At 50.1% G+C, this 27,586-nt stretch overlaps 1 protein-coding gene across 1 annotated transcript; it reads right to left on the bottom strand.

The window, feature by feature from the left end:
* Positions 1 to 2,154: 2,154 nt before the first annotated feature.
* On the bottom strand, positions 2,155 to 27,586 carry DECR2 (2,4-dienoyl-CoA reductase 2). Its single transcript, XM_065412303.1, is given in 11 exon segments — positions 2,155 to 2,189; positions 4,405 to 4,593; positions 5,435 to 5,539; positions 6,771 to 6,864; positions 8,370 to 8,494; positions 9,566 to 9,701; positions 23,830 to 23,881; positions 25,165 to 25,233; positions 26,666 to 26,775; positions 27,144 to 27,461; positions 27,464 to 27,586. Coding segments are annotated over 11 exon segments (1,356 nt in total).

The raw sequence follows: 27,586 nt of genomic DNA, 5'->3' as shown, positions 1-27,586 counted from the left end.
CTTTGGCTGCTGAACCACAGCTAGAATTCTAAACCTGCTGTTTCCAAGTAAGTCAGAGCAAGGACAAGCCACTGGCTGGCTGGCAAGTTACCTCCCATTGTTGTAACCTCTTTATCCCGAGCCATATGTGTCCCATGTGTTCTAGCTGTTTAAATACGGGGCTAGGAATCAGGAACTGCTCAGGGAGTCCTAATGCTGGATCTGACACTCACGCCTTGAGTGACCTTGGGCAAGTTGCTTTCCCTCTCTCTGCCTCGTATCCTCACATGTGAAATGGGGCTGATAATCCAGACCTAACCCACAGGATGGCAACAGGACCAGTTACTGTCTGTAAGGGCCAGTCTACACTGAAAACCTACATCAGGATAGCCACACCCCTGAGTAACGCAGTTAAGCCAACCTAAGCCCGGAGTGGACGGCGCTAGGTCAACGGCAGAGTTCTCTTGTTGCCCTAGCTCCTGCTCCACAGGAGTTGGATTCCATCAGCAGATAGTCGCTGTTGTCCACACGGAACCGCTGCAGCTGTAACGCTGTAGCGTTACAAGTGTAGATATACCCTAATTGCCGCAGTCAGGACCCAATTCACAATGCAGAATCCTGCTCTAGCAGCAAAGCTTAAATAAACAGCAAAGCTTCTTTAGTTCTTCTGGTTGCAAAGAAAGCCTTTCCAATGTGAATTGAGTGTAACTGATGTGTTGTCTGCCTGAGTGTGCAGGCAGCCTGAAACCACAGGCTGAGAGGTGTGAACTGCCCCATCCATCTCAGTGGTGAGTTTGAAATTTACACTATTAAGATTCCAGTGTCCACGTTAACTAGTTCACTGCCACTCTTTTTATCATTTGGCTTGGGCGCTTATCCTATAGCCCAAACTGCCTGCTGCACATTCCCCAACTGCCAGAACCTCTGGCTGCCCCCAACATCTGTAGGACAATGATGCACTGGTGAGACATGGACCTGCAGTACAATAAAAATAAAAATTCACAGGCTCTGATTTTCCAAGGTGCTGAGCACCTATGACTCTAGTGGAGATGAATGGGCGTTCTGGGCACGTTAGCACCCAGAGACTGAAGGCCTATTAGTGAATCGCACAAGGAGTGTGGTAGACATTGTACTGGTTGTTTTCATAACTCAGTAACACCACTACACAGTGTATGTGAAGCTGCTACAGAGTCTCTCCCCTGCTGTGCTGTGGTGCCACAGAATGCAAGGGTCTGGGCTGCTGAATACCACTTCTGAGAGCTGGAGCATACAGAAGGCCGTGGCAGCAGAGCAGGGCTAGTGATCTGGCTCACATCCACGGCAGGATGAACGGTAGCAGGGCACATGCTGCTATCAGTGGGAGGTGGCCATTTGCAGCTTGCTGAGGGCGATTTTTAATGGTGGGAATATGGACTCTCGCCTGTTCACAGTGCACACTCTGGATGGTCACCAGTCCATCTAAGTGCAGGAGGGGAATGGAGATTCAGGGCTGGCCTCAGACGGCATGCGCCACAGAGAGATCAGTTTGCAAACTGGGTGCAAGTTTTGGGAGCAGATCACTGCTGCCTTCAGCTCTCAAATGGGAGTGAACTGAGTCTGCAACAGGAAAGGGCAACACACTGCCTGGAACGCCCGTCTTAAGAGAACATCTGCCCAGATGAAGGTATCAACCAGTGATGTGGAAAGATATCAGCAGTTTATAGGTTAAAGCTGGGAAAAATCAGCTGGGAATCGAGACAGAGGGGTGGCAGGACTGCTCTCTGGCATTACCAAGGTAACTCAGCAGAGAAACAAGGAGTTTGATGTAACAGAAATGAAAACAGCACAGTGAAGGGGAGCAAGGTTCCAGCAACCCGCCTTTCCCCTCACAGACCCATCACCAGCACTGCACCTATTGCTAGACCAGCTTCAAAATATAAAATCAGGAGCAAACTTGGGCCCAGCTCCCCTCTGGACAGGACTCCCATAGCCCCCCCCCCCCTCCTCCCCCCGCTAACACTGCCCCACCAAGACATACACTGAATCTTCAACTTTGCCATTTTCACTTTTGCCCCAGTGAGGTGATCCCAACGGCTGATGGCCAGAGGTCATGGCTGGCCCCTGATCCTGTGTAATAGGGATGTCCAAAGCCGTAGTGTTTGCTCAGTGTCCTGTCTGTCAGTCCCTGGTCGTCCATCATTTGTCTTTCTTCACTTCCATGGCCCAATGATCTGTAAGACAGAATAGAAGTCAGGGAATGAAATGGACGTGAAATCCATCGTGGACTGGCCTAGACTGAGGCAGGGCTCAAAAAGAGCACTGGGGGGTGGGGGCCGGGGGGGAAGGGAGCCCCTTCATTCAAACAACATCAGTAGCTTATTGCAGAGGTGCCAAGGCAGCTCCACAGTTAAGGCTGCTTTAAGACTTGTGCTTAAAGCACGGCTTAAACCTCTTTGGGATGAATAACAGAGTGCACCTTCCCCATACTCTGAATACAGAGTAAATGTTCAGGCAAGCCTGTTAATTAACGTGGGTTCTGATTACCATAACGTGGGCCCTTGGAGACAGGACAAGCCCATCCCTTCCACCTGTTGGTGTGTTGTTTGGTTAAATAACATTATGAATTAAACAGGGGACACTTCTGTGTGGGTCTCTGATTAGTCCTGTGTGCCTCTGAGCTGATCTGGGTTGTTGAAAATCATGATGCAACTATACAGTCCATGGGTTTGGCAAGGTGTGAGAGGGCTAGGATGGAGAGAGGGGGCAGGGGAGGCTGACACCTGCGCATGTCTCTGCACAGTGAGCCTGCAGTCGGAGCACAGGGAAAAGGCACCTCGTTACTTAGCAAGGACAGACCTTCTCCAGGGGCCAATGGTGCTAGTTACAGGTGCCAGACAAACAGCCCTGGGCTGGCTGGAAAACCACAGCTCTTTTTCACCAAACATTTAGAGCTTTCCAAATTTATTTTTGTTTCGACCAAGACCTCCCAAAATGATTTGTGAAATGGAGGGCGGCCTGCGGAGGACAGAGGGAGAGATACCACCCACCAGCACAGCTCATAACCACTAAGAGTCAGTTAATCTCTCCTCTTGGAGCTATTCCACTTTGTACAAATAACAAAATATTCATTGGGCCAAAGGGAGACTGACTCTGCAGCCTGGCGATCAGGGCTCATCGCCCGGGACATGGGAGACCCAGGTCCAAATCACAGCTCTGAGTCAGGCGAGCCTGGGTCTGCCACCTCCAGCTGTAACTAATAGTTCCTTGGGCATTCTGTGAATGTGGGCAGCTCACTCAGTGTGGGGCTCCATCCCCCCTAGTGCAGCTGGGCCACATATAGTGGATGATGAGCCTTCTTCAGCCTTGGCTGACAGAGCTTGGCCTTTTAGCTCAGTCAGTGCCGCTCCTGCTTTAAGATCCAGAGGCCCAAGGATTAATTCCCACTGCCAATGACGCACCCAATTCAATGGGCAAGCATGCACCAGCCCCTCCTGGCAGATTGGTGCCACAGTCCTTTAAACCACTTTGTATTACATGGCTTGGCCTTCTTTGAACACCTGGGGGCAGATCCTGCGCTGGTGGAACTGGCCAGAGCTCCATCGTGCGCCCTCTCACACACACGCTTTCTAATTGTGCCCAGACTAAACCAGCTGGCCTGGAATTCCTCCCATGTGGCCCTGCCCTGTGGGTTTTGGGGAGGGAGATGGGGAAATGGGGCGAGGTGTTTGGGAGATTGCAGATTTAATAACCACACATTTGCGCTTCCTAACTATTTGCCCAGTCTTCTCTCAAGAAGCCTAGCCTGGAACCTCCACACTTGGTGCTGTTGATCTGGGACTCTTTGGGCAGGGGAGGTATCCCAGATGAGTTTTTGCAAGCCTTCAGGACCACTGGAGAGATCCCACACACCTGGGAGCCAAACACACCCACGGCCTGTGGCCCTGGGCTACGAATAACCTGCATATGAATCACCACAGCACAAGGTATTTCATACTGCTGATCTTGGAAAGTCTACACGAGAAGGGTAGAGGCTCCTCTGGGATGTGACGCCACCCTCACCCCATTTAACTACAGCACCAGGAAAATGGTAACCGCTATTAACCAGATGTGCAGTGGGGAGGCACTGACAGGAAAAGCAGTGACCAACAGCAGCATGGGGTCCACACCAACCACTGACCAGTGCAACACAGCCCCAACCCCTGCCTGGCAGGAAAAGTCCAGGGCTACCATGCCAGCTGCTGACGAGTGCATGGTGACCCTGAGTGCCTGTGACCCAGAACGCACTCACTGTGAATGCATCATGCCTGGGACAACCCCCTTGTGCCAATGTCGCTGGTTTGCTTGCAGCATAAAGAGGTGTTCAGACATTAAGCCCGGACAGCATATCTAGTCCCACAGAGGGGAAAATACACGTCACCTAGAGCTTAGCAGAGTGTGATGCAATACCCAACAGTGCGGGGAAGTTGTTAGGAGAGGTCAGCCAGCTCCCCCCATCAACCACCAGGGTTGTGCCAGTCACATAGGATGCCAAGGGGCTCGCCAAGTACAGCACACTGTGGGCAATCTCCGTCTTATTCCCTGCCCTATGGAGGGGCACTGTATCAAAGTAGCTGTCCGCTTCTGCATGAGCGCCACCTATAGAGAGAACAAAACAAACTAAGGTCCTCTGGCTCTTTATCCAGCAGGACGCTGTTCCCCTACCCAGGGCAAAAGGCTGAAACTGGCTGGCACTGTTTGGGGGCTACAAGGAGCCCAGATACTACAGTGATGGGAGCCACACTAAAGAAACTAGAGCAGATGCAGAAATATACATGAGGATCTGCCCATGGGCAAAGAGAGGAGAGTGGGGAAGGGAAGATCTAGACTGAAGAGCAAGAAAGAGTTCTACCACGGAGCTCTCTCAGCCTGGGGAGCAGCCTCCCCTGGAAGATGGTGGAAGCCCCTTGCTTAGGACAGGACAGATACCTGAAGAATACAGAGGAGGAAACAATCCTGCAGCAGGGAGGGTGGATTAGGTGGCCTCATCACCCTTACGGTCTCTTAAATTATCATGGAAATATAGCCAATGTTTTCATAAACAAGACAGCAGGCTGGGGCTGACTAGGGCAGCACAGGCAGTGCTAGATCACCTGTGTGACATTGCAAGGACATCACTGAGTGCAAGAAACAAGCCTTTGTACAGCATCCAGGGTGAGAATCTTAGCGGCTAAGCTCCTGTGGCCACAGGGTAAACTAACAAGGTGGTGCAAAGTCCCGGCCCAGCTTCACCACAAGAGAGGGCCTGCGAGCATCAGGGCACACACTAGCCGCTTGCAGCAAGACACTGGTCAGGGTATGGCAGAGGCAGCATTCTGAGCTCTGGGGGCTGGTACACCATCTAAACTCCCCCCTTACACACATATAGTTGCACTAACCAGAGAGAGCCCTAGCTCTCAGGAGAAGCCTCCACCTGGGGACTTCTCTGGGAGCCCCTTACCGAGCCGCCGGTATCCCTCAGTGCCCGCAATGGGGCCTGGTGCCAGGCTGTTGACACGGATGTTGTTGGGCCCCCACTCCACTGCCAGGTGCCTGGTCATTGCATCTGGGAGGAAGGACATTCAAAGCAGAATGAAAAACAGAGCAACAACAGTGAAGGGATTTCAGAGCGAACAGAGGGGGCTGCCGGTTGGAGCGAGAGACACTGGCGGGGCCAGGCGGGGGGTGTAAGTCTGAAAAGCAAAGGGGTGAAAGTGGTCGGGATTGACTAGCAGAGGGTCCTGTGGGTCAGGACTGAGGGGCTTAGGCAGAGCTGTGGAGGGGATGGTGTGTCCAGAGCTGGAATAGCAGAGGGCTGGGGGGCGGGGGGACAGGCTGGAACAGCAGGGCTGCTGCAAGTCAGCACTGAGCACTGCTGGCAGGGCCGGGGAGGGCAGATCAGGGATACGACGGGTGCTGAGCATCTGAATGAAGCACATGAGTCAGAATGCACAGGACTGGGGAAGCAGCTGGCCTTCTGTAGATACCCCCTCCAAGGAGCTGTGCCTGCCTGCTGACGGAGGGCCTTTTATCGCTGCCATCTGGTCCCAGCAGTCGCCCTGACAACGTGTGAGTTTGTGCATGTGTCCCACAGGCCATGTGATTAAAGTCATCTGGCATTAACAAGCCGCGGAGACCGGCAGCATAGTGTGGTCTGCTGGACTGAGCCCAGCACAGGCCTGGGTTCTAAACATAACTCTGTCGCCAGCTCAGTGTGACCCTGGCAAGTCACTTAGTGCCAGATCCAAAGACCACTGAAGTCTGTGAAAATGCTCCCACTGACTCCAGTGGGCTTTGGATTGGTGCTTAGGCACCGATCTGCGGAAGGCTCCATCGCAGGCGGTGTGCGTGTGTGTGTGTCTGGGGGGGGGGGGGGGGGGTTGGGGGGGTTTGGGGGGTGCACAGTCAAACCAGCTTTCATTAGTCTCCTTTCAGTTACTTTTCCTTTCTGCACAATCACGGTTTGCTGGTGGTATCCCAGAATGCATCATCCTGTGTCACCACAATTTTTCTGCAATGTCACATTCTGGAAAGTGGCAAGTACAGAGATTGCACAAGGGGGGAATCACTTGTTAAGCCAGGCTGAGTGACCCCTCTTAGCCTGGTCAGGGAGGGTGCTGCAGAGATCTGGGCTTGACTCAGCCTATCTGTACTAAGGGGAGTACTATCCAAGATCCCAGTATTGTTCTTCCAAGTCTCTCCATCAGAGGCTCTGAAAGAACCAGTAAGTTGGCTGGGCTTTGGCAGCTTGAAAAGACACAGAAAGGAACCAAATGGGTCAGGTGTGTTTACTGTACCTACAGCCGCCTTGGCCGTCCCGGCATGCACCTGGAGAACCTGCCCTCTGTAGCTCAAGGTCGCTGTGATGTTAACTATAACCCCGCCATGGTCCTGGATAAACAAGACAGGGAGTTAGGGAACAGAGCAGAGATATCGTCTGTTGGGGCAGCAGGACCTGGGCATGCGATCGAACAGACTGACCAGAGAAATACCCTGAAGGCGAAACTGGTCTGGTGAGGAATGGAGATTGTCTGCCCAACTTTTGTGGTTCTGCCATCTCTGCCTGGCTCTCTGAACACCTCCCTGCTTGGGATCTGCATAGGACGGCTCTCCTTCCGGGCTGGGCTGGAACATTCCAGCACAATCTGCAGCCCGTTTCTAGAAAGGTATAAGCACCCTGAGGAGGCAGGAGATGGCAGAAGATTAGAGGCCTCAAGGAAAAGTGAAGGAGCTGGAAGGATTTGGGATGGGAAAGAGAATCAGTGTTTCACTGCCTCACGTCGCCCTCCATCTACTTCTCCTAAGTCAAGGTCACCCTCCCCCCAGCATTACATATAACCCACATTTTGCAGGCAGCCACTTTCTAGAGGCCGCCTGAACCACATTCACTGTCACAGGTGAATGGCTGTGTCAGGGGAAGGTTCTGCTGCAAGGATGGAAGGTACAGGAAAGACACAAGGAGACAGAGAGGTGATATAAGATGGGGCTGCCAATGAGACAAGATTAATCAGCACGATCGGCTGTGGTCTTAGCACACCAGCAGCCTAATCATTGTCAAGTGTTTTGTATGCATCATGGCAAAGGAGAGTTCTAAGGAGGGTTTGGTGGAGGAGGAGGAGGCGGCTTTGGGGGTGTTTAAGGGGAGCTCCTCCCAGGCAGGAGGGGCAGCCTGGCAGAAAGCACAAAGGGACTTATTGGACAGTTTAACAAGTGGGCGATGGAGGTTGCCATCGTGAGTCCGCTGCAGGCTGGAATCAGCCTTTCGATACTGGATGAGAGATGATAAGTGGGGCAGGGCTGGGCTGCGCAGGGCCTTGGAAGTGAAGGCAAGTGCGTATGTTTGATACGCTAGAAAAGAGGGAGCCAGGGGAGTGATGGAAAGAGAGAGGGGTGATGTGGTCAGAGCAATGGGCTAGGAAAAGGATCTTTGCAGTTGCTTTCTGAAAGGATGGATACAAGCACGTGTTCGTCTTGTTTTGTCCAAAGGAAACAGGATTGGACTTCAATAGACTATCCAAAGCTAACCCTTTCTCTCTCCTCCTGTCCTCCACCCCCCAATCTAAACGCCTGGCAAACGGGGGGTTCCCCCATAAAAGACTCTCTGCAGTTGAATGGAAAGGGACTAAGGAACAATGTTACAATTAATACTTTACATTCCAAATGCTTTCGCTGTGTTTTAATAAAAGGTTAAAGAGATTTTTCAGTGGTGATTGGTACAAAGGGAATCACTGGTGATAACATGCCCTTGAACCCCAGACCACACGTAACTGTTTAACGCTATAATAACAAGCAAGGATTTTATTAACAGCTTATCCATGATTGGACCCGAACCCCCGCCCTCTTATCAACACAACGGACTCCCCAGCAGCGCGTCCCCTGGTGTAGGATGAACTTACCCTCAAGCATTTCTCATAGAGCACTTTGGAGACATTGAAGGTGCCGAGGGTGTCAATGTCGATCACTGTCTTATAGGCATTGAAGGACAGAGCGCTGGCCGGGCACAGGAAGTTACCAGCAGCATCTGGAGAGGGAGAGCATCCAGGGGCACAGTCAGTGGGGAGCGGGGGAGTGAGACTGCTATGATCTATTACCAGGTGGGCATCGGGTGCTGCTCCCTCCCTTCCTCCGCAGCAGGGACAGGGTGTGAGTGCACGTGTACAATCCTCCTAACTGTTCACTATATAGAGAACACGCGATCTGCCTCGAGGCTACCAACCCAGAGCCACACTGACACAGGCTGCCCAGTGCAACTTCTAATGGTTTCTGGCTCCTCGGTTTAGGTGGGGCACTGTAACTTGCCTTAGCTGCCCCCACTTTAGTTAGCAAAGGACATTTTTAAGAGTGCCCCTCAGGCTTCTGCCGTGTCAGGAAAGTCCCCAAAGACTTACAGCTCCTGCTTTGGAGTCCCTAGCTCGCTGGAGCAGCAGAGCAGCCAGCTGCGCACAGACCTTTCAGGCAGGGATACACTTTTATATACAGTAGTTGAGTATGTCCCAGAACTGGGTGAAGGGTTCATTGTTCAGCGAGCAGTGCCCGGGTTCCCCCTGGCATCGCCACCCCTGGCTCTTGAGGAAGAACGCTACTGGGACAATTGGGTATCAAAGGGTTGGCTGCAATCAATTTCCAGATCAGTCAAGCAGAGGCTGCTTGAATTGCTGCTTAAGTGGGCGATACAGAACAGGGTAGAGTCAAACAAAGATGAGTGGGGAACCCTGCTGGGTTGGGAATGAGGCTTGACTGCCCCCTTCCTCACTTCATTTTCTGGCAGACAGTTGTCAGTCCACTACCTCTATGGGACCAGTATTCCCAGCCTCTCATGTCACTTGGCACTGCAGGCTCCCACAGGGTAGTGAGAGCATAGGAAGCTTCACCCAGAACAGAGCAATATTCCTTCTAGTCCAGCATCCTGTTTCCAGCGTGACCAGCATTCAGACGATGGTACCCATGCCAGCAATGCACCCAGACGTTAACAGAACACTGCCTCCATGGCGGGGCAAATTTCTTCCTGACCCTCAGTTGGTGATGAATTTGTTCCCTGAAACACACAGGTTTGTAAAATCCTGTCACTTCCCCCGCTTCGCAAGCAACTCACTGTTAACGAGGATGTCAATTCGTTCAAACTCTTTCACAGCCTCGTCCACCGCGGCCATGATGGTTTGGGGCTGCCGGACGTCTAGAGAAAGAGGCAGGCATCGCTGACTAGTGGCAGCCTCCAGCTTCTTGGCAGCCTGGAAAAGAGAGAGAAAGATTTTGTATTAGGGATCCCAGTCCTACCTCCTGCTGTTAGGAACCAGAGGGGAGACTCATACTCTGGCATCAGCAAAAGGACATATCAGGCAGAAGGACCCTCTGTCCCTGTCGTGACCTGGGGCAGCTGTTTGTGTCTCCTGTCATATGATTGTGCTGTTAAACAGCTGCCATATCCCACCCCAGAAGCAGCTGCATTTTGGTGGTGAGTGAAGTGATTCTTGTATGTAGCTATAACCTATAAATTACTCTGTTGAGTGTGTGGGATGTTTACATCAAGGCTCTGTTGGAAAGATCACAGCAGGAATGTGTGTTCACTTCTGGGCACTGTATTACCAGAGAGATATTGACACATTAGAGGGATCCAAGAGAGAACAACAAAAAATAATAGAGGCTGCTGGCACTGGCTTACACTGGAGGACTGAGAGAGCTAAAATTTAAGCTTGGTTAGGCGATGGCTAATGAGGATGTGGTAACAGTCGGCAGTATCTGATGGGTGTAATGGAGAGGAATTGCTTAGGCTGGGGATGTAATTAAAAGCAATAGAATGAAACTAAGAAAAGTAAAATGTAGTCTCAATAAAAGCTTCCTAACAGTGAGATCTACCAGACTGTGGAAAGAGTCATTGCCGGTGTCATTTGAACTGGAACAGACAAAGCACGGATGACGATACCGCAGGATACCACCCCGCTCGGGCCCTTAGGGCTGGGCTGCTAGATCTTTTAATCTCTAACTCCTCTGTTTCATTGCCAAGTAAGAGTCATCAGTGCCTCTTGAGCCACATTGGCTATGGTATGTTCTTTCTGTGTTCTTTCCACCCTCCTCCCACGGATAAGTCTCCAGAGAAATCTCACAGAGAATCTCTCATAAGCCATTTGCTAAAAGGCAGACTCAAAGCTCCAGCAGAAAACACAGAACTGGCACCCATTAAAAAATGCTTTCAATAGACATCATTATCATACGGGTTAGCAGGACCACACAGGAGCATCTAATTGGGAAACAGACCAACAACCTGGAACATACGAATGGCCATACTGGGTCAGACCAATGGTCCATCTAGCCCAGTAGCCTGTCTTCTGACAGTGGCCAATGCCAGGCGCTTCAGAGGGAATGAACAGAACGGGTAATTGTCAAGTGATACATACCCTGTTGCCCATTCTCAGCTTCAGGCAAACAGAGGCTAGGGACACTTCAGAGCATAGTTTTGCATCCCTGCCCATCCTGGCTAATAGCCATTGATGGACCTATCCTCCATGAACTTATCTAGTTCTTTTTTGAACCCTGTTATAGTCTTGGCCTTCACAACATCCCCTGGCAAAGAGTTCCACAGCCTGACTGTGTGTTGTGTGAAGAAATATTTCCTTTTGTTTGTTTTAAACCTGCTGCATATTAATTTCATCAGAAAACACCTACTTCTTGTGTAATTAGTAAATAACACTTCCTTATTTACTTTCTCCACACCAATCATGTTTTTATAGACCTCTTATCATATCCTCCCTTAGTCATCTCTTTCCCAAGATGAAAAGTCCCAGTCTTATTAATCTCTCCTCATATGGAAGCTGTTCCATACCCCTAATCATTTTTGTTTTCCTTTTCTGTACCTTTTCCAATTCCAATAGATCTTTTTTGAGATCAGATGACCAGATCTGCACACAGTATTCAAGATGTGGGGGGTACCATGGATTTATATAGAGGCAATAGGATATTTTCTGTCTTATTATCTATCCCTTCCCTAATGATTCCCAACATTCTGTTAGCTTTTTTGACTGCTGCTGCACATGGAGTGGATGTTTTCAGAGAACTATCCACAATGACTCCAAGATCTCCTTCTTGAGTGGTAACAGCTAATTTAGACCCCGTCATTTTATATGTATAGTTGGAATTATGTTGTCCAATGTGCATTACTTTGCATTTATCAACATTGAATTACATCTCCCATTTTGTTGCCCAGTCACCCAGTTTTGAGAGATCCTTTTGTAGCTCTTCGCAGTCTGCTTTGGACTTAACTATCTTGAGTAGTTTTGTATCATCTTCAAATTTTGTCACCTCACAGTTTACCCCTTTTTCCAGATCATTTATGAATATGTTGAACAGCACTGGTCCCAGTACAGACCCCTGGGGGACACCACGATTTACCGCTCTCCATTCTGAAAACTGAATATTTATTTCTACCCTTTGTTTCCTATCTTTTAACCAGTTACTGATCCATAAGAAGACCTTCCCTCTTCTCCCATGACTGCTTACTTTGCTTAAGAGTCTTTGGTGAGGAACGTTGTCAAAGGCTTTCTGAAAATCTAAGTACACTATATCCACCCTTGTCCACATGCTTGTTGACCCCCTCAAAGAATTTTAATAGACTAGTGAGACATGATTTCCCTTTACAAAAACCATGTTGACTCTTCCCCAACATATCGTGTTCATCTCTGTGTCTGACAATACTGTTCTTTACTATAGTTTCAACCAATTTGCCTGGAGTTAGGCTTACTGGCCTGTAATTGCCAGGATTGCCCCTGGAAACTGAATGAAAAGAGGGTTGGCGTTTAAAATGGTTTACAGAACAAAACATTCTGCCTTTTGTGTGAAGTCTTGTTATACTGCAGCATATCTAAGACCCTCCAAGAATCTCACAGATCTAAAGAGGTTCATCTCATTATTGACAGAGTTACAATATGAAGCCCCAATCCTGCCATCAGGTCTGCACAGGCACAATAAAGTTCCATGCAAGCATAAAGAGTCACTATGAGGATCCAATTGCAGGACTGAGGGCTAAGTCAAGAGAATTCTGCTCACCTAGTACTGCCCACACCTGGGCATAGGTCAACATGGCGCCGTTGCTCAGGGGTATGGATTTTTCACACCCCTGAGGGGTAGCTCTGCCGATGTAAACTCCCAGTGTAGAGCAGCCCCATTCCATTGCAAGGCAGACTTTGCTCTGGTAAATACAAAGGTGTGGTTGCAGCAGCCCAAAAGTAATTAACCTAGAGGTGGAAACTGAATGGCCAGTTGTGACAAGCCGGGGTGCAATCGAGACCAGTGAGGGGCTGTGTCACCCCCCCACTGCAATCTTGGGTCCCTTCAATACTTGCTGCAGTGACTCCCACCTGGGACGATCACAAACAATCTTTCAGTAGGCAAGCCACATCCTGAGCGTCTGTGCGTACCTGCAGCCTGCCAGCCACACATGGGTTACACTCTGGCTTTTACCAGCCTTAGTTACCTTTGCCAGGGGACCCCAACAACTCCCAATCCCAGATTTCCCCTCAGAAATGTATGTCTTGTACTGTCCAGCACTCTCCTGGACAATCCAAATGTATTATGTCCGGTATTACTTTAAGGGAATAATATACAATAGCTTATCCTCACGCACAATTATTTCAAATTTGGTGACAATATATACATCCAGACCAGTGGCACCGCTATGGGCACCCGCATGGCCCCACAATATGCCAACATTTTTATGGCTGACCTGGAACAACGCTTCCTCAGCTCTCGTCCACTCACGCCCCTTCTCTACCTACGCTACATTGATGACATCTTCATCATCTGGACCCATGGGAAGGAGACTCTGGAAGATTTCCACCACGATTTCAACAGCTTCCACCCCACCATCACCCTCAGCCTGGACCAATCTACACGGGAGGTCCACTTCCTAGACACCCCGGTACAAATAAGTGACGGTCACGTTAACACCACCCTATACAGAAAACCCACCAACCGTTATGCCTACGTTCATGCCTCCAGCTTCCATCCCGGACACACCACACGATCCATCGTCTACAGCCAAGCGCTGAGGTATAACCGCATTTGCTCCAACCCCTCAGACAGAGACCAACACCTACAAGATCTTCACCAAGCATTCTCAAAACTACGATACCCGCACGAGGAAATAAGGAAACAAATCAACAGATACAGACGTGTACCCAGAAGCCTCCTGCTGCAAGACAAGCCCAAGAAAGAAACCAACAGAACTCCACTGGCCATCACCTACAGTCCTCAGCTAAACCCTCTCCAACACATCATCAGTGATCTACAACCCATCCTGGACAACGATCCCTCACTTTCACAGGCCTTGGGAGGCAGTCCAGTCCTTGCCCACAGACAACCCGCCAACCTTAAGCATATTTTCACCAGAAACCACACACCGCACCATAGTAACTCTAACTCAGGAACCAATCCATGCAACAAACCTCGATGCCAACTCTGCCCACATATTTAAACCAGCAACACCATCACAGGACCTAACCAGATCAGCCACAACATCACCGGTTCATTCACCTGCACATCCACCAATGTAATATATGCCATCATATGCCAGCAATTCCCCTCTGCTATGTACATCGGCCAAACTGGACAATCCCTACGTAAAAGGGTAAATGGACACAAGTCAGATATTAGGAACGGCAATATACAAAAACCTGTAGGAGAACACTTCAAACTCCCTGGACACACAATAGCAGATGTAAAGATAGCCATCCTGCAGCAAAAAACCTTCAGGACCAGACACCAAAGAGAAACTGCTGAACTTCAGTTCATTTGCAAATTTGACACCATCAGCTCAGGATTAAACAAAGACTGTGAATGGTTAGCCAACTACAAAAGCAGTTTCTCCTCCCTTGGTGTTCACACCTCAACTGCTAGAAGAGGGCCTCATCCTCCCTGATTGAACTAACCTCGTTATCTCTAGTCTGATTCTTGCCTGCATATTTATATCTGCCTTTGGAAATTTCCACCACATGCGTCTGACGAAGTGGGTATCACCCACGAAAGCTTATGCTCCAATATGTCTGTTAGTCTATAAGGTGCCACAGGACTCTTTGTCACTTTATACAATAGCTTGTTACCTTAGAGTTACCCAGCCACTTTAAGTTAAACGCACTGGATTAGATTAAACAATAAAATAAGTTTATTAACTAAAAAGAGAGATTTTAAGTGAGTACAAGCAACGAGGTATAAAAGTCAGAAATGGTTACAAGAAAATAAAGACAAAAACATTTCTAGTGCCTAGCCTAACAAACTATATTAGATTCAAAGCAAAAGTTTCTCACCACATGCTTCCAACAGCAGACATGTCAACGCTCGCCAATTAGTTGTGAAAGATGCCATTTCTAAGTAAAATTAAGCCTGGCTCATGAGCTCACCTTAGAACTCTCAGAGTCAGGCTTAATTTTACTTAGAAATTGCTATCAGCCCACCCCAGGCGGCCAGGGCTCCTGCTGTCAAATAAGCTTCTCTGCCTCTTCCCACCTCAGCTCACTGCCCTGGCTGAGCCCTCCATCCCCCACCTCTTCCCACTGCCCTGGGATGCACATTGTTTTGGGGAGCCACTTCAATACACCTCTTCTGCCAGGGCTGTATAATGCCTCCCCGGGCAGCTGCTTGGAGCTCAGCTTCCACCAGCACCTCCTTCTCATTTCCCCAGGGTTTTCCTTTCTGCTCTAGGCACTGCTGCTGCTTCTGACCAGGAGCAAGGCAGAGTTAAAATTGCATCATCTTCCTCTGCATTCCCCAGTCCTGAGTGAGGGCTTCCTGCAGGACAGCAGCAGGATATGAGGCAATAATAGAGCCACAAAAGGTATGGGGCATTCATAGACTATTGGGGGGAAGTAACGTTTTGTGAAGCTCCATGTGTGATGTTCCTCATCAGTGAGCGAGTCTTTAATGTCCCTCATGTAGCTGTCTCCCCCACAAACAGTGGCAGGGGACCATTTAGGGGAGACTAATGACTTTTTCACACTGGTGCAAAATGTCCTGCACGGAGCTGCAAACATTTTGGCAGCTATGGGAACAGGTGACTGCCATGGCCTGGGCGGGCAAGAGATAGAGAGTGGACCCTGAAGGTCCTGCTCCATAATTGCATAAAGGTAAGAGCTCTTTGTACTATTGAGAGAGCTCCTCCAGCAGGAGCCAAAATCCTCTTCCTTTCAATAAATATGCAAGAACAGGCAGTACTTTGCTAGTCACAGATCCTCTGAGAGTAGGCAGGGGGAGATCAAAAACCCAAAGGTGGACTAAAAACCACCACGATTTAATCTTTTACAAGAATCTCATGATTTTTAGGCCAATCTTATGATTTTGTGGGTCTGACTCATGATTTCTGAACTGTTGGGGTTGGCAATGCCACAAACAGCATTGCTGGCCAAATGTCAGGTCAGGACCCCTCCCACAGAGTCCAACAGCTGCTTCTTTTGTCTTCTCAGATGCAAAGAGTGAGATGGACAGGGAGAGATAGGAGGGGTCTCTTGGAGTGTTTGTCCCTCTTTTTTATAATTTCAGTCCCTCTCTGAAAAGCATTTCCAACTGAGAACCAAGAGACGGGGCTGGTGGAGGAAGGAGACCTCGTGCTGTTTCTTTGCTAAGATCCAGATCTCTTTGTCCCTGCCCCCGCTTTCTTGCCAAGCAATGGCCACTTCATAGGTGATCGCCCATCAGCTTTGTTGACACCTGACTGGGGCATCAGCTTGCCCTTTGTCTCAGAGAAACTGGTTTAGCCACTTCCCAGACTTATCTGGGAAACACAGGACAGCCATGACATCAGCTTATGTTCATAAAGTTTATGCATGTTACTGATCATCAAGTTATGATTTTTCAAATGATACCTCCCAAGGCGTGCCTTGGACAAAGATCATTACAATAGCGTGTAGGGTGTGAATACAAGGCCACATTCTGTCACATCACTCGCACGATTGGACTCCATCACCCCATACATAGCTACTGTGCCAGTGGGAACAGAGGAAGAAGGGGAAAGAACAAATGATCTATGGGCACAGCCAGGGAGAGCAGGAAACCAAGAGAGCAGCAACGCTGGGAGACCCCAAGGAGCTGTGTGATGGCCCAGGGGAGGCAGAGCCTGTGCCCCGCCCCTCCACAGCTGCAGCCAATGACGAGAAGGAAGGCCGGGGCTTTGGAGGCTGGGCAGCCCCACTCTGACAGCAGGGAGCCTCTCCCTCTCCTCCCCATTGCCCCCAAGTCAGCGATGTGCTGGGGCAGAGCCGTCTGGGTATGACGTGAAATGCTCCTGCCCAGCCCCAATTTCCACCTTTCCCGAGGGGGGGAAGCCCCTGTCTGATTGGCTGCCTGCCCCACTGAGCTGCCTCCAGGGGAGGGGCAGCCAATCAGGGCTGCTGCTGCAGAAGGCCAGTGGAGCTTTCCCTCCTCGCCATGAGCTGGCTGGGGAGCAGTAAGAGCCACTCCCCTATGAGCAGCAGGACTGCCCACCCCCAGCTCCTGCCTGGGAATGGATAGGGGACCCAGCTGCAGTCCCCCAAGGCCTGGGAGAGGTGGTGAGGAACCCAGGAGAAGGAGAGATGAGACAGGGCAGAACTATTTCCTGGGCATGGGCAGATGGGAAAGACTGGTTTCCCCTACAATTAAGGATACTCTGGCTTTCTGCTTTTCACCATAATCAATAAGGTTCTGAGCAGAGTGGGAGGGCCAAGGGCCCAGTTTGGGTAGTGTGAAAGGTCTGGATGAGAGGGGGCCTGAGCTGGTGTGGGGGGGGGAAGGGAGGGGGAATGTGGTACTTGGCTGAGAGGCCCTTAACTCTTAGGTCAGTGTCTCCCTTCACATCCAGAATGACTCTGCCCCCTCACCCCGCTACAGATTTATGAGGTCATCACTGTCTCACCCCATACCCTGCGTGACACCCCTCACTCATGCCTCATTCAACCCTGAAGGCTCTTTGTCCAGCCATTTCCAGATTTCCTGCAGCAGCTCCTGAGCCCGTTGATCTCTCTCCTCACCATGTGTCTTTCTCTGTATCCCTCTCCCCCCAACACCATTTCTCTCTTTTCTGCCCCCCAGGACACATGGCAGGGCTGGATTGGGAGACTGCCCAGGGCAGGAGTCAACCAGTCTTCGCTCTCCACCACTCCTGGGGATGGGGCCAGTCCCAGGAGTGAAGGAGGAAATCCCTAAAGCACAGTTTGGGGCCCCCACATTTATGACTCATGTCCCTGATGCTCAAGCCAGGTCCTGCGGCCCCAGCCTCTCCCTGCTCCAGCCCCCCGCTGAGGGACAGATCCCGCAGGGCATGTACAGCACACGACTGCTGGAAGGCCAGCAAGGTGCTGGTGGACCACAGATAGCCAGGCTGCCCTTGACCTACACGCCACCTTCCCTGGAGGAGCTTCAGCTTTGTCAGAGCCCCACGTGCTGCTACTGCTGTGAGGAAAACCCAAGTGGTGATTCCCGACCCCTAACCTGTGGAAGAGTACCAGGGACCTGGAGCCAGTGAGCGTTGGGCAGACAGGGAAACGAGGATGGTGGCAGAGCCTGTGTGCTTATCAGCTGCAGCAGCATCACAGTGCCCCTCCCCCCACCCCCGCATGAGCAGGGTGAGAACGGCCAACGCCCTCTGGCCTGGAGAGGTAGGGTTTGTGACTTTCAGGATGTTCTTTTTTATTTGTTGGTCTTTCCACCCTCCCACACAACTTCAAACAATTAAGTGCACATCAGAATGGGTTGATGCATGCCCATGACTTGCCATGTTGCCAACTCTTGCAATTTTAGCACAAGTTCCACAACATTTGGTGTTTCTCTTCAAGCCCCAGCTCCTGGAGTCAGGTGATTTCATGGGATGCTCAGCTTTTATTACATAAATAAATTACAAGGAAGTTTCTAGCTCTCATAAGTGCAGAGAAAAGTTTGAAAATGTAACCTAGTGGCCCCTAAAGACTCAGACCCCAAAAGGCAAATACAAAAAAGAACCCCCAAAAAAAAATTTTTTTTTTTTTTTAATCAGGTAGGGTTTTTTTTAGCCCAACTCATGATTTTTCAAGTGCTCGGGGTTTGCAATCCTGCACCTTAAGCAGCCCATCAGTCACACCGATTCACTCTCCAGTTTCTATCTGGATCTTTGTTCCATTTCAGTGAATTCTACACAGGGCGAAGGGGATGCTGGATTACATCAGATGTTCTGCTGTTACTTTATGAATCTGCATGGAAATCAGCAACTCGCAACTGGAGGCTTTGATTCAATTGAAATAAAACAAATAAAGCTCAATTTAACAAAGTCATTCTGTTTAAGGCATCTTCCTCATGCATAGTCAAGTCTAAGGGTATGTCTACACTGGCAAAGTTACAGCGCCGCTCAGAGAGCGCTGAAGGGAAATCGCTGTTGTGTGTTCACACTGTCAGCTGCCGGCGCAATAGCATGTTCACACTTGTGGCGGTACTTGGAGAGGTGCACTCTGGGCAGCTATCCCACAGAACATCTCTTCCTCTTCTGCCGCTAAGAGCTGTGGGAAGGCGGAGGGGGTCGCGGGGCATCAGGGATGCCTTGAGGCAGCGATCTGAAGCTGAAAGCCACTGATATTTGTTGCTATGCTCGGGATTGCAGTGCTTGTAATGCTAGGAGGTGATTGTGATTGGTGCAGACGATACAATATGAAGATTTAAGATAACTGTCTGTTGCTCTGCATGGCTCCGTTTACTTTCAATTAATAGAATAAAGATTACTTTCAAACCAACAAATTATTTTATTAAAAAACAACAACTGGAGGAGAGAGTCAAACAAAAAAAACACATCAGCACTGAGGGGGATGGGGGAAGGGAAGGTCCCAGGAGGAGGTGGGGGTCTGAGGACAGTTAAAGATTTGTGTATGTCCAGGGATCATATCCATCCTTCTACTTTGGAGTACAGTGCAGCAAGTACTGTATTTCAGCAGGGCCAAACTGCAGAGGGATGGGTGTTGAGTGCAGGGGGTACTGGGAGTCCACAGTGCTGGACTGTGAGGGGGGAGGAGTGGAATGCCACGGGTACAGACTGGAGCCAGGAGATTGGGAGTGTGTTGGCGGTGTCTGGAGGGCACATGGGAAAGAGTTTTGCGACAGCGGCTGCAGGGAAGGGTGGGTGCAGAGCTGCTCGGTTTGAAGAGCTAGTATCGCCTGGAGCGTGTCCACTTGGCGCTCCATAATATTTAAGAGCCGCTCTGTGGCTTCATTCTGGCATGCCATGTTCTCCTTTCAGTCCCTCTTCTTGCTGTCCCGCCTCTCCTTCAATTCCCGTTTTTCGGCCGCATAGTGCATGATAACATCACCAGAAAGTCCTCCGTAGTTCTTCGTGGCTGCTTTCTAATTCTGTGCAGCCGTTCAGCTGCCGATAAAGAGGGAGGCTGGGCTCCCAAGGTCATCTCTGTGAAGCCAAAACACAACATTTTACAGAACCAGTATTGTTTGCAATACACTGATTCAGTGATTTAAAACACAGCCAGTATTCACATACCTGTCACTAACTGGCTGACCCCAGGCAAGCACACATGAGCCACAAGATCCCCAAAATGGTGAGTAGCTGCAGGGGCAGGGTAAATCAGTGTTCCTGGACCCTACTGTACACTAGGCACGTGGCTCTTGGGGAAAGACAGCACCGTGGGAGGTGGGGGAGGGCTGATAATCATTCCTGTCCTCACATTTTCCACAGGCTGTGTGCATTATGGAAGATATCTCGCTGCTGAGGGTGAGCAGGAAATCAAGGGAGGGTCTTCTCCAAGACTGCGGCTTTTGGCCTGGCCTTTATGAGGCTCCCCTGTGTGCAGCAATGTTCCACACCCCTCCTCCCTGTTACCGTTAATGGGGCAAGAAACAAAGCAGCTCTGCCAAAGAACCTGCGGCAGCAGATTGCCCAGTATCTCCATGAGAGTTTCCTGGAGATCTCGGATTCCCTCACTTCATGGGAATCTGCCTCAATCAACAGCCTGTTCTGCCGCTCAGACTAGGCATGTGGTGGTACGCGCATCATACAGACACAAGCCTGCTTTCTGCAACCCTCCTGCCCCCAACAACTCGCTTCAGCAATTCCCCAAATCAATTCCACTTACCAGGGGCCTCCTCTCCTGTTCGTGCTTTACCAAGATCCGACAGCTGTGACTGGCTAGCTTCCTCTGGGGTAGAAAAGAACTTCTGGCTGCATGCATCTCTGACCTCCAAGTCATCCTCTGCCTCTGGGTCCCCCTCCCCCTCGTCCAAGATTTCCTCCTCCTGGCTCGGCACGCGAGCCACCGAAGTATCCACAGTGGCCTTCGCAGTGGAGGTGGGGTCGCCACCGAGTATCACGTCCAGCTCTTTGTAGAACTGGCAGCTCATGGACGCAGCACCAGAGCAGCAGTTTGCCTCCCACGCCTTATGGTAGGCGTTCCGCAGCTCCTTCACTTTGACCCTGCACTGCAGTGTGTCCCACTCATGGCCCCTTTCTGTCATGCATCATGAAAGCTGTCTGTAGGTATCACAATTCCTATGGCTGGAGCGCAGCTGGGACTAGACAGCCTCCTCTTCCCAAATGCTGATGAGGTCCAGCAGCTCGGCATTGCTTCAAGTGGGGGATCGCCTGGTGCGTGGAGCAGGCACGGTCACCTGGAAAGATGCGCTGAGACCACTGCACGCATCACCAAGCAAGCAGGAAGGAGACTTTCAAAATCCCAAAGGATTTTACAGGGTGAGGATGATGCTTGGTCACCTGAGGGCAGGGCAGTAGAGTTCAAACCGATGAACAGAGAGGCAAGAACAGGCATTGTGGGACACCGCCCAGAGGCCAATCGCAGCGCTGTAATTGACCAGGGTGTCTACGTCTACCTTGGCACTGTACCCCCGGCGCAGAAAGCTGTACGCCTCTTGTCAGGGTGGTTTTTTACAGTGCTGAAACTGCACAGTTTCTGCGCACTAAGTAGCTTGGCAGTGTACACACCTCAGGAGTTAGAGCACAGAAAGCTGCTTTACTGCGCAGAAACTTACCAGTGTAGACAGCGCCTACGAGGCCTTTTTCTTCCTCTACTTTCTAGAATTTCATTCTTTTTACCTGCCTTTTAATCATGCAAAAAACAACATGTAGTGACTGGAAAATCCCTGCTAGGTCCCAGGTAGTCCATCCTCTGGAGCCAATACAGGATTAGTAGCCAATACAGGACTACTCTGAACTGGGTCTCATTTCCAGCTCTGCCACTGGTTTAACTGGGTAACCCTGGGAAAGTCACTTCCTTTCTATGCCTCAGTTTCTTCATGTGTAAAATGGGGATAATGATATTGGAACCTCCCACCCCTTCTGTAAAGCACTTTTGAGATCTATGGATGAAAATCACTAGATAAGAGCTGGGTGGTGGTGTTATTCCAATTGATTTTTAGAATCATAGAATATCAGGGTTGGAAGGGACCTCAGGAGGTCATCTAGTCCAACCCCCCGCTCAAAGCAGGATCAATCCCCAACTAAATCATCCCAGCCAGGGCTTTGGCAAGCCGGATTTTAAAAACCTCTAAGGCAGGAGATTCCACCACCTCCCTAGGTAACCAATTCCAGGGCTTCACCACCCTCCTGCTGAAAAAGTTTTTCCTAATATCCAACCTAAACCTCCCCCATTGCAACTTGAGACCATTATTCCTTGTTCTGTTTCCAGTGCTCCATCCAGTCCTGCTGTAAATAACTCAAGCACTGAAACTTCCACCACTACCCTTGGAAGACTAATCCAAAATGCAACAGATCTCACCAAGAGGAATTCTTAGTTCAGCCTTATCCTAATACTCATAGACTTTAAGGTCAGAAGGGACCATTATGGTCATCTAGTCTGACCTCCCGCATGATGCAGGCCACAAAAGCTGACCCACCCACTTTCCCTTAACTCAGCTGTTGAAGTCTCCAGATCGTGATTTAAAGACTTCAAGTCGCAGAGAATCCTCCAGCTTGCGACCCCTGCCCCATGCTGCGGAGGAAGGCGAAAAACCTCCAGGGCCTCTGCCAATCTACCCTGGAGGAAAATTCCTTCCCGACCCCAAATATGGCGATCAGTAGAACCCCGAGCATACAGGCAAGATTCTCCAGCCGGACCCTCATTTTACCAGCGATGGCACATTATTGCCTAATTGACTAAAATCATGTTATCCCATCTAACACATTCCCTCCATAAACTTATCTAGCCTAATCTTGAAGCCAGAGAGGTCTTTTGCCCCCACCGTTTCCCTCGGAAGGCTGTTCCAAAATTTCACCCCTCTGACGGTTAGAAACCTTTGTCTGATTTCAAGCCTAAACTTCCCCACGGCCAGTTTATATCCATTTGTTCTCGTGTCCACATTGGTACTGAGCTGAAATAATTCCTCTCCCTCCCTGGTATTTATCCCTCTGATATATTTAAAGAGAGCAATCATATCTCCCCTCAGCCTTCTTTTGGTTAGGCTAAACAAACCGAGCTCCTCGAGTCTCCTTTCATAGGAAAGGTTTTCCATTCCTCGGATCATCCTAGTGGCCCTTCTCTGTACCCGTTCCAGTTTGAGTTCATCCTTTTTAAACATAGGAGACCAGAACTGCACACAGTACTCCAAATGAGGTCTCACCAGCGCCTTGTATAACGGAAGCAGCACCTCCTTGTCCCTACTAGAAATACCTCGCCTAATGCATCCCAAGATCGCATTAGCTTTTTTCACAGCCACGTCACATTGCCGACTCATAGTCATCCTGCGGTCAACCAGGACTCCGAGGTCCTTCTCCTCCTCCGTTACTTCCAACCGATGCGTCCCCAGCTTATAACTAAAATTCTTGTTAGTCATCCCTAAATGCATCACCTTACACTTCTCACTATTAAATTTCATCCTATTACTATTACTCCAATTTACAAGGTCATCCAAGTCTCCCTGCAGGATATCCCGATCCTTCTCCGAATTGGCAATACCTCCCAACTTTGTGTCATCCGCAAACTTTATCAGCCCACTCCTACAATTGGTTCCGAGGTCAGTAATAAATAGATTAAATAAAATCGGACCCAAAACCGAACCTTGCGGAACCCCACTGGTGACCTCTCTCCAACCTGACAGTTCACCTTTCAGTACTACCCGCTGCAGTCTACCCTTTAACCAGTTCTTTATCCACCTCTGGATTTTCATATCGATCCCCATCTTTTCCAATTTTACTCCTTGTCATACCCCCTCAGCTCACTGGTTATCTTTCGGATACCGAGGTGCCTGGAACGGACCATACTCCTTGAGATGTGCATGGAGACAAAAGACGGTGGAGTTCATTAGGTGTTTAGTACCACCATGCCTTACTGCCCCTATCGTATTCTGGTCTCTTTGGAAATATGCAAAAATGGTCTTGGATTTCCCAGCTCCTGTCCCACCAGACTCCCATCTACTCACCTCAGCTACTCTCTGCAAGTTCCTGCTGGCAATGATTGTACGGCAGCCATGCCTGCAAAGAAACCCCAATGGGGACACTGAATGCCTCGTACAGACCGCACACAGCTCCTCTACCTCAAAATCTTTACAGAGATTAATTGTCACACCCACAGTGGCTTAGTAAACCTGAAACTGAGCTCTGCCACAGGAATGCCTAGGAATTTCTCACCACAGTGTTTTCAGGGAAGGAGACAGGTTGAGCTCACTTCTCTTTTCTATAGTGTTTGAGAGCAAGTGGTATTATTCATGATGTGCCTTCCACTCTCCACAATGGGCATCTGGCAAAGGTAAGTTGGCTCCCTCTTTCTTTCTGAAAGATCTAGTCTAGCTCAGACAGAAGTTAAAGGCAGGATGCAGGAATCACCGGGTGAGGTCTTCTGGCCTGTGTTATGAAGGTCAGACTATATGATGAGAATGCTTCCTTCTGGCCCTAAAATCTATGCATCAGTAACAGTGCATAGGGGATTCATCATCCAAAGAAAAGTACAACAGGAAATTGTAGCAAAGAGAACCCGACAGGGCTCAGCATGGGAGCGAATTCAGAGTGTTCAATCCATAGCGTGCTCAGGTTAAATTAAATCAGAGTTAGAAAGCTATTACAAATGTTACCAAAAGTAAAGATACTATTACACAGTTATTCTGGAGAGCAACCAGATTACAGAGTAAATTGTCCAGAAAGTACAGAGAGGAATGGCCAGCAATGACGGACATTCATTAGAATTTAAATTAGCACCAACAATACGTTCAGTGCACAAAAGTAAAGAGATTTAAACAAGTTAGATGGTTAACATGACCAGAGAAGTCTCTCTCTGCATTTGATACAATCTAACTGGCAGGATCTGAAAGACAGGAATGGAACACAAGCATTCCTCCAATCATCCATCTGGCTAATATGATGGATCCTCTCTGGACAAGCTATACATATCAGAATATACAAAGGATACAGCACAGATGCCATGGAGTGATTTTACTTTATGTTTTTAAGATATTTGCTATGAAAATATATGAGCATTAGCTGTTTGAACATGAAAAACTGTGCTGGAAAGCACAAGAGAATGGCCTCTCTCAATAGATTTTGGTATGTACAAAGCCAGCAGCAAAATGAAAAGTCACAAAAATCAAAGTTAGGCTTTTCCAAAGGGCGAGTTCAGGAATCAGACAAAAGCTATACTGAGGGAAATACTCTGGGCTGGTTCAGCTAAACGACAAATGGAGGAAGCTGGGGAATATGAAAGTAGAGGAAGCAGATGGGGTGGACTGGGAACAAAACTGTCACGGAAGATCAGAGATCCATACCTCATGAAAACCTCTGCTACACGGAATCCAATCCCAGAGCCGCCTCCAGTGATGAACGCAACTTTGCCCCTGTTGGCAGAGGAAGTAAAGCCGTTCAAAGCCAAACTCTCACACATGGAATTCATCTAGATGTTTCCCTGCCTCAGTCATGGAGGGCAACAATTCTGATCAAAGCCAAAGACACAGCGGTGACGGTAAGTGCATGCACAGCAATCTCACAGAAGCAACAAATACCCTACCCCCTGGAGTTAGACAGTGGGCTGTTGGCATGGGGGCTGCTTTAGGAAGCAGATCAGATACTAGCACTCACCATGTTAAATAGCATGCTCAGGATACTTAGTCCCAGACTCCGAATGTAGGGGTCAGTTTCGAGACACTCCTGAGGTTGAAGCTACTGAGGCAGCAATGTCCATCTGCTATAGCAATCTGTCTGTCTGCAGAAACCCTTCCATAGAGAGGGCCGGTCTCAAGCATCTTCACTGATGACACAGTACTTTTAAATCTATAAATGGGGATGTTAATCCAAATCCAAGGGGCTGAATAACATTAGGAATCTGAATCTATACGTGCTAAGAGAAGAGTAATTAAATCTCAAGCTTCAAGATATGAGCTGACCACCAGAGGTGGCGGAAGGAACATCCCTTCCCACATATGCAGCACTGCACAGTAGGCTAGAGGTCTTTAGCTATATGAGTGGAGGGGTCAACTTTCTCTGAAGCATAAATTTAGATCATAATATCTTTGCAGCAGAAACCTATAGACAGTGCCGTCCCTTGGGTAGGGCGAATCGGGGCGACCGCTTCGGGCCCCGGGCTTTGAAGGGGGGGTTCCGACCAGTGCAATTGGCTGTCATGGTCGGTCCCGGAAGAGACGAATCCATCACTTCCGCCCTGGGCCCCGCACTCCCCTAGGGACAGCCCTGCCTGTAGAGTATAAGCTACCCTATTTATATAGGGCAGAAACATGACCTAATGGATAGAGCACTGGATTGGGACTCAGGAGACCTGGATTCTATCCTGACTTTGCCACTAGCCAGCTGAGTCACTTTGTGAGAGTCACTTCACCCTACAGTGCCTCAGTCTCCCCATCAGTAAAACGGGGATAATGATATTGACCACCTTTGTAAAGAGCTTTGAGATATATTGATGAATAGCACTATATATTAATTTATCAACACATGTGAAGGACCACACACACTTGTGTGCTGTACAAATAAAGAGAATCATGTTGGCCATGGCCAGAAGCACAATACTGGATCTGATGGACCAGTGACCAGCTGTGATATAACAAATCCTGCATTCCTAAATAAAAAGACAATTCCTGGGAGGACCTCCCAGAAAACACCCTCCCCCACTTTTCAGGCTGAAAGGCGTGAGGCAGGGTTGTTATGGTACACAGGACAGGAGCAAAGTGCAGATAACCATTGACTAGTACAGGTCATGGGCCAGAGAACAGCTAGGATGTTTGGGGCCCAGAAATAGCCGCTTCTCCCTGCACTCACTTGAGGATATCCGGGCTGAAGAGGTAGGAATAGTCCTGGAGACAGTCATCTGTGTCAACGTCAGGCGGCGGCTGGCAAGCAGAGCCGGGCTGGGACATGGCTTCCCTGCACTGCAATGGAGCGAGACAGGGTCAGGCACAAGCCACGAGCTCGACAGGGGCAAGGGGCAGCCCCAGGGGAGAGCGCCCCTTGCCAGTGCTGCCCGCCTACATGTCCAGGCTGCTCTCCCGTGCACCGCCTCCCACCCAGGACGGCCCATGCCAGCCTGCCCCAGCCCGCTAGCGCTCGCCAGCCTCGGCCACTCTGGCTACCAGCCCACCGGGTACTGCCCAGCGTCACGGTGAGGGGCTCTCGCGGGGGCTGGGGAGCCGCACGGCTCACCCCCACCCGGGGGGACGCCCTGGGGCGCGCACCCCAGCAAAGGGCTCCCTGGCCTGGGGCACGGGGGAAGCCTGCTCGGAACGCACCTCGCACCCGCCGTGAGCTGGTCAGCCGGAGCTAGATCTCTCTCCCCTCCAGTACACCGCGCCTGCGCACCGGCTGGCTCCGCGCGGGGCACGCCGGGATTTGTAGTCCTACAGGGCATTCTGGGGCTCGTATTCCCGCTCGGGCCTCCTGCCCCGTTGGGGGGGGTGGATGTTTCTCGAGGCGCATGCGCGCTGCTCGCCTTGCTGTGGGGTGGTGGCGGCTGAGGGAGTCCCCTCCCGCGAGCCGTGCGGGGAAGCGGGGCACACGGCATAGTGTCCCCGGGCCTGCCCAGAGCGCGGCGGAAAGACCTAGCCACGAACACACACACACCGGTTTCCAGGCCAGGCTGATGCCCCCTCCCGCCCCCAGCGGGGCACAGACACCCCCCTCCAGCGGAGACTGAGCAGGGAGCCCGACCCTGTCCCGGCGGCAGAGGCGCAGCTCTGGGTCCAT

Source organism: Emys orbicularis, chromosome 10, assembly GCF_028017835.1.
Source record: "Emys orbicularis isolate rEmyOrb1 chromosome 10, rEmyOrb1.hap1, whole genome shotgun sequence".
Taxonomy (NCBI): Eukaryota; Metazoa; Chordata; order Testudines; family Emydidae; genus Emys; species Emys orbicularis.
The sequence above is the reverse complement of the archived record's forward strand: the minus strand, read 5'-3'. Positions and strand labels throughout refer to the sequence as shown.